At 40.9% G+C, this 7,974-nt stretch overlaps 1 protein-coding gene across 2 annotated transcripts in view; it reads left to right on the top strand.

The window, feature by feature from the left end:
- The first annotated feature begins 4,530 nt into the window (after positions 1-4,530).
- Positions 4,531-7,974, top strand: part of epb41l5 (erythrocyte membrane protein band 4.1 like 5) — a 48,101-nt gene continuing 44,657 nt past the window's right edge. For both annotated transcript variants that reach the window (XM_075478953.1, XM_075478952.1), the window contains exons 1-2: positions 4,531-4,717; positions 6,588-6,799. In XM_075478953.1, coding sequence (XP_075335068.1) covers positions 6,617-6,799 — 183 coding nt within the window. In that variant the 5' untranslated portion in view covers positions 4,531-4,717; positions 6,588-6,616. The remainder of the gene's footprint in view (positions 4,718-6,587; positions 6,800-7,974) is intronic.

Raw genomic sequence — 7,974 nt, 5'->3', positions numbered from 1 at the left:
TTTTTTTTTTTTTTTTACCCAAAGGGTCCCCCTCTCCCCTTCTGAGCGAGTCTGCCAGACAGACCTGCCTTTTTTTAGTGTCCTTTTAGCTGATGAAGAGATATACCTAATCTTTTGTTCTTCAGAAAGAGTATTTATTGTGTTTTTAGTTTGTGTCAAACCCTGTCCACTGAACAAAAAAAAGCTGTATGTTTTGTTGGTATGAGTCTAGAGCTTCATGCTTTCCTGGTTAAATCTTAGGTAGTGAAGTAGCGTGACTCCTCCCCCTCTAACTACTTTATTTCTTTTAGCTTTTTGTGAGAAAAACCAGTTGATTAATTTATTGTATTTGCTTTGATCTTTCTTCTTGGCTTTCTTGTCTGCGTCGCTGACAGCACAGACTGACAGGCTGAAAGCACTTTGTTTCTCACCTCTTGTTCAATGCTGTGGCAAGTCGGATACTGTCTCCTGCTTTGTGCTGTGTTTTTGAGCTGACAGACACACCGTCCTTTGGTGTGGTGATCAACATCATTAGTTTACAGTTCTCTGGGCCATTGTTTACTGGGGACCTCTTTAACTTTTGCAAATAGTCCCAGCATTGATCAGTTATTTGGCATAAGTGTTCACACATAAATGGGGAAAAAAATACAAAAAGCAAGACAGAATTAAGCCTCCTGAGAGGCTCCAGTAAACATGTGGTCTCACCTCCAACTTAACAAGGCTGAGATCGGTTCATTTCTCTCTTCACCGACAGATGCATACAGTGTTACTGCAGCAAGCTTTCTGCTGAGGTGTCCTTGAGCCAGACACGGACAGCAAAGCCCAGTTTTGTGCGAGAAGTCATCCCGCCTCTGCTAACGATGACTTTCAGCTGATCCACTTTACTCAACCGTAACATTTCATGCTGTCTGACCGGCAGATACCAGTGTATTTAATCAGTTCAAAAGTGGTTGAAAGCTGCTAGAAGTTTTATGCAATCAGTTTTGGTTTATCTGCCCATTTGTTTTTTTTTTCCTAAATAATTTTGGTGAACTGATCTCAACCTTGGAGTGAAGGAACTTTGACAGCTCCCTCCACTGATCTCTCCACATTTATTTACACAGAGTGGGTCAGACCTTTGTAACGGGCAGCCTCACATGCCTGCTCTGACCAGGCGATATTTCTGAATGAAATACTGTCTGAAGCAAGTGTCAGTGCAGCAGGGGGTACAACCAGCCCGTATCTGCCAGAGACCAGTTCACCGTTCACAGGGAGGACAAACAAAACATTCAATCAATATCCCTCATTTTTAGCCCAGTGGAACTCCATTGTTTTACGGCACATGTTGCTTTTAAGTCCAGATGTGTTATGATTGATAAAAGATCAAATGGGGCTGATTTTATCTCACAAAAGTTTTTCAACTTGCTTGAGCTTTTTGGTTTTAGTACAAGATAAGTTTTTTTTCCTTTAAATAGTGGAATGAAAGTGTGGTCCATGGAGTGAAGCCTCTTCATATTTTCCCTCACCAGCTGCTTCAGTACCTGCTGTCATTGGCTTCTACGATGGATTCTGCTGGATAAAAAGTACTGCTGCGTGTGTGTGTGTGTGTGTGTGTGTGTGTGTGTAAGAGTGCTTGTTTCTTATTCCTCTTAATGTGTCGCTCTGTACCTCTTCTCCTCTACCATTTCTGGCGTGAACTTTGTTAGCTGTCTGGTCTAAAGCCTGCTTGTCTGTGAACTGGAATGAAAGGTTGTGCCATGAAGCCACAAACCCTAACTTTTTTTTTTTTTAAAGAGTCATGCTGGATCATACCTTCCTTTTTAGACTGCTGAGCCTTTTTTTCTGCCACATGTGGAGGAGGGATCAAGATAAGCGTGATCTCCTCACCCTTTTTATTTATTTATTTTTTTTCACCTAATCTCACATTTGCATCTCTTTGCATCTCTGAATAGCCCACAACAACCAGATTTCATTTTTCTCATCCCCCCCAAAAGAGATGCCTCCTTTTTGGATCATCATACATGGGTCCCACTCTCTCTGCATGGCATTGGGGCACATGACACATCTGAGCAGAATATCATGAGTACAGAGGCACAGCTTGTTTTCCACAGGATACATCGAGGCTCGTCAGTCAGTCAGTCAGTAACTGTTTCTTTTTTGCTGATTAATACAGGTTACAGGTACCATGCAAATGGAGTGTGTATGAGCATATAAGTGAAAGAACAAAAAAAATCAGCCTCTGTTCTTGGTATCAAAATGTCTCCAAATTAAAACGAATCAAAGCAGAACATTGAAAGTGGCAACAATCTTGAGCTCCAAAAAGCGTGAGGATTTGTTGCCGTCGGCTCTGCAGTCCAGAAAGGAGCCGTCAACCTTCTGAGTGTTCTGTTGCTGACAGAATCGGTACTATCTTTTGTGTTTAGGGTACTGATGAAAAGTAGTTTGGAGGGGCTCAGACGTGGAGAAGGTTGAGGTTAGTTGTATTTTTGTAAAGATAATATCAGTACTAATTGGGTAGGAAAGGGACAGCACTTTGTAGAGGGCTGAGTGGCAGGTAGTGCTACTGGATTAAGAAGAAAAAAAAAGTGAGTAGTTCAAATGAGTTGTTCTTTTCTTCTTTAATTTATCATTTTTATTTTTTAAACCAAGACACCTGTACGGAACAAGGAAAGGACTCCTAACTACACAGTGCCACTTGTTAATTTTGTGTAAATAATACTAGACAATGTAAATACAATGTTGTATATGAAAAAAATCTTTAAAATAAAAGGGAAAATCATTTGTGAGCAGACAGATTTTATTTTCATTTTTATTTTTATTTCTCTTTTGGATGATTCAAATGTGACACAAATGGTGTGTAGTTCAAGACTGCTCTTTCAAAAGTTGTCTTCAGTTCTGAATCTATAACAGCAATCGTGTACATCAGAGGTCTTCAACAGGGGGTCCGCGGAGGTACTGCAGGGGGGTCGCGAAATCTTTGGTTGATTAGGTGATCTTTAATATTTCTTTCTTTTTTTTTTTTTTCAAGCAGTTTTTTCTCACAAATTGCAATGTCTTTAAATGCACATTAACACAAATCCAAAATATTGTAGCGAACGGAAAAATGGAGGCAGAAGACGTTATCTTTCAGTCAGCAATGCACGCATTCACGGCCACCCTGTACCTTGCACATGTTTAAAATAAAAACAAAAATATATTAACCTGTGTATTATTTGAATAGCTTAGTATTGAATGTACAATAACAGAGTAGCTAGGTTTATACACGGCACTAGGCCCCGTTAAATATAAAACACAATTGTATGCCATATAAATAGTAGGGGGGTCGCTGGCCTGAAAAACGTTGAAGACCCCTGGTGTACATAATGAACTACAACGTGATGAGAAGTATTTTACCGTATTATGCGCTTGATTAACTCCTACCTGGGTCATAAAAAAGAAAAAGCCTTTGTCCTCAAGTGTTCGTTTCTTTCTGGTATCATGGTTTTACAGTGCTTTGGACATGTCTATAAGTTTGATTCTGATCAATTAAAGCTTGTCTGTCAAAGCATGGACATGCGGCTTTGGATCGCCTTGCTTTCCCACACTGTAAAAGTGAGGTTGGGCAACATTAGCCAGCAGATTAGGAAGGGGACGGGACTGCTGAAGACCTAAATTAAACCTTTTTTGGTTTAAACACAGAGGAAAACCAATATGCTAAAAAATAAACAATTAGATCTCTTGATCCAAATCAGGATTTACTGTAAATGACGGTAAATAATTCATTAGATTAGAAGTTTTATTAGGAGTATGTACCAGAGCACAGCCTACAGGAGGAATACTTTACACAGGGAACACATAGCAACCATTACTTTGTTAAAGTCTACTGAGAGGTCATCTTACATGTTGTTTCACTGTCAATCATGTTTCAACTTAATCTCAGTGCAAAGACTCAAGCCATCTAAATGTTTTGTATTGAAACCAAATCTCAGTTTGACTTTTTATGACATACACGCACAAATATGAAAAAAATTAATTAATTAGGTGAGATGCAGGGATGAGTCCCAGGGCTGTCTCCGATTAAAACAACTTTTTCTGAATGCCAAAACAGTGCCTCTGTGCAGCCGTCCTGAATGCTCATTGTGCTGTTTAACTGTGGCAGGCGCACAGGCCAAAAAGGTCCTCTGTCTCCATATAAACTGTCATACCTTCAACCAACCAGAAGGGGGTGCTGCTGACAAACTGGGATGGAAAACGCTGTATGACTCACAATCAGAAAATTAAGGCGTAATCTTAGACTGAAACGTTTAAACCCCGTGAGATGTCATTATGTGTCATTTATTTTAAAGTCTATTCATACATTTGGAGTTTTATTTGAATTGCAGCTTTTCGGCCTTTTGCTCTGGTCGCATAACAAATGTAAATGGACAGTTACAAAAAATGTACAATATGAAAACACAAACCTATAAATTGTTGCCTTTCGAGTTCTAACGTGATATGGTGAAAAGCGGTGAAAAAGAGGAGTTTGTCGCTTTAAAAATGCTAATGAAGTTTTTGTTAGGGCTTTGTCGTGACGTCACATCCTGAGGAGAGCTTGACTCCTACTTTTTGTTGGGACCTGGGAGAGAAAATTACCCTGCGGAGCTTGTGCGGTGGAATAAAAGCGAGAAACAATACAAAAAAACAGGCCACGGACTAGGGAAATATACGAGGTCTCTGTTTAGTCGTCTAAAATGCAAGCGGACGTGCTTTCACCGTGAATTCCTGAGAGGAGGTTTTTCTTGTAAGTATCCCATCATCCAGACGTCCTCGGTCCTTCAAGTGGTTGCGGAGCAAGTGTGTATCGAATCAAGCTATCGCAGCTAAACGTTGTGTTCGTTTTGTTGGACGGGACATGCTTGCACGGTCGGAGTCTTACCTTTCCTCGTGAGTTCTTTTACAGCGGGTAGCCTGTGCGATGTAACAAGTGCACACCTGTTGCTTCTGCCTCCACCTTGTACTTCAGGCCCTGACATTACCAGGGAAGCTAAAGGGTTAAATGGTTCTACTTGTCATCTCATTGTAAGATTTGTCCCACAGATAAAAAAACACATTTAGGACTGTGTTTCATAAATTCGGGGGGTTTTAGTCCCCCATAAAAGTACAGTCCAGCTTTTTGTCGCTGACCTGAAAACTCAGATAATATACACACGTTTGAAGCGGAGGGTTGTTAGCTGACGTCTTCAGATTTATTTGTTCAGGACCGTAACTCTATTCAAGTGTCCTGTATTGTATTTGTTGGACCGAAAGACATTAATGGTTCTTTTGAAACCGTTTTATTCGGTGGAGTTTAAGTTGGCATCACTAAATACATGATAAAAATAATGGTAGTTGGTTATTTAAGCTCCTCATTCATTTCCTTTGCTGAGCGGAGGTAACTAACAGTAATATCAGCTGTAGGTGTTAGCAGATACTTGGTAGCCTCTGAATGCTAACACAGTTAGCCACTATTTACCCAAGTTTTCTCCATCTGTAGCGTTCACTGTCAGTGTACAGCCGTCGTCGCCAGGCAAACACAACACCAGATATGAACGCATAGCTAGCCTTCACCTCGGAGGAATTTAAGCTAATTCCTCTTTGCAGAAGAGTTTTAACTCTGAAGTCCAACCATAATATATCTGTTGGATCTCAGTCTGGAGTCCGACTTGACCATCCCAAAACATTAGTTCTATCCTTCATGAAGCATACTTAGTCTCATGGCTTGTTGTGTTGATGTTTGCCTCCTCTTTAGTGAATGGCTTTACCAGATGAACACCAATGTAAGAGGGCTTTTCACCTGTTTGGAAGTTCCCTCTCTCCTTTGGCCTCACATGCTCATTACTCACTCCTTGCCTTGGAGTAATCTTTTTCAGTTGACCACTTTGGGCTTTCATCCACCACTGACTGTTATCCCACTGATCAGAAGCACCTGACCTTAGTGACCCCTTTCCACGATGTAGAGTGGTTGGACCCAAACCTTTTTTTTTTTTTTTTTAACATTTCTTTGCAGTTGGGTCTGTATTGTAGGCGCTGCTTGGAATTGGGAACCGTTCTACACTTTTGTTTCCCCATAACTACCATAGCCAAAGTTGCAAGCCAGGTGAGTCAATTTTAAACAATGAAATGAGACTCTGCAGGTCACTGATTGGTCAATGAGAATCCTCACCTGTGAGGGCCCAAGTCCTGTCCACACCGACGCAACCTCTTATTCTCCAAAGAAAGAAGTTGTTTGGAAATCCCTGCTCACGGTTTACTAATCTGTGAGCATAGATGACGAAATTTAAGAGATGGGTATCCCACCATAGGTATCCCACCGTGGGAATCCCTCCAGTCCACATTGAGAGAAAATACATCTGCACGAATTACAAATCCAGGTCAGGATTGATTTACTGGCCAAACAGCTGTTACAGTACAAATCAATAAATGTACCCGACTGCGTCACAGGATCACACCATGCAACTGTGTGTAATATATGTACGTTTGGTAAACTACGTTCTCTTGATCTAAACTCATCTTCTAGGACTTGTGTAAAATATTCATATTAATGCAGAAGTACAAAAGCGTCCAGTTTTCTGTGGCATGAAAGCACATAACTGTTTCTAATGTCTTCTGTGTGTTTCATCATTCATCTCCAGGTGTGTTACTGTTGCCCTCCAGCTCACCCATGATGCTGAGTTTCCTTCGCAGGACGTTGGGGCGGCGCTCCATCCGGAAACATGCAGAGAAAGCCCGTTTACGAGAGGCTCAGCGAGCCACAACCCACATCCCCGCTGCTGGGGATGCAAAGTCCATCATCACCTGCCGTGTTTCCTTACTGGACGGGACGGATGTCAGCGTCGATCTGCCGGTAAGGACTGTTGCTAGGATTTAGGCCTCTCTGCACCCTCTGATTTTCACAGATCTATAGCAACGTCCACGTGCATATGAGGGAGATAAATGCAGAGTTTGGACTTATGTGCCAAACCAGGCCCGGATCACTTCTTTTTCTTTGCTTATCTGTTACAAAGACAGTTAATGCCAACTTAATTCTACTTTGTGGCAAATTACAGTCAAGTAGCCATGGGACAACTTTTTTTTTTTGGGGGGGGTTATATCATCTGGAATGTGAAAGCATTGGACTAATGACCATTGTGTGCCTGTGTCAGTGGAGCAGTCCTGTTAAGCCTCTGAAGTGCGTGTGTGCGGCAGTCCTGCTGATAACCTGTAATTCCATGATCCTCTCTGGAGAACAGTCACATGACAGCATCACATGACATGTTGGAGTCATCACCAAACAATCTCTCCCCTTTAATTCATACATCACATCTTTTCCAGCTCTCACCTTTTATGTTGTCTTCTTAATAAATGAGAAAAACATCAAGCTTCTGTTGGAAAAGTATCATGTCGTATTGTTTGTGTATAAATACACGGATTATAATTTGATACCTGGTTCTTTTCCCTCATGTGATCTTTGTTTCTGTGCCCCACAGATTGGGTTATAGTATCTCTTTAAGATCATTTGTTTAGCATTGCATCCATGGAAGATGTGCTCAGGATAACTTCTCACTGTTACAGAAAAGATTAAAAACATCCTAATTTTTTTCCTTTTGCTTAATGAACTGTAAATGAAAGCAGATCTTTATCGTAAAAACTATCCAGCACAGAATTCCTGACCGGCTTCAGCAGGAGTGCATTTTTAATATTAATATTAATATTTCATATTTTAATAGTAGTTGTGGTGTTGGACCTGTCCCATTGTTAACATGTAACCTCCTATCAGCTCGTTGAAGTGTGCATATAAAGGTTGCACTGTGTGATCATTCAGTCTCCTCTGGAGGAATGTTGACTGCTTAGGCTCCTCCTCTCTTCTCTACTCATGCTTTCTTGTTCTTGGTTGCTGCTTTTTTACCAGGGTTTGTCATAACTTCAAGAGTCACTGCTTTTACTCTAGATTGATTTTAAAGTTGTCGTTTATAACTGAAAACTTTCCAGGCCTTTTATTTATGTACCAGAAGAAGCTTTTAGCGCTTTTCTGAATGCATT

Source organism: Odontesthes bonariensis, chromosome 12, assembly GCF_027942865.1.
Source record: "Odontesthes bonariensis isolate fOdoBon6 chromosome 12, fOdoBon6.hap1, whole genome shotgun sequence".
In the NCBI taxonomy this organism is placed as follows: Eukaryota; Metazoa; Chordata; class Actinopteri; order Atheriniformes; family Atherinopsidae; genus Odontesthes; species Odontesthes bonariensis.
The sequence above is the reverse complement of the archived record's forward strand: the minus strand, read 5'-3'. Positions and strand labels throughout refer to the sequence as shown.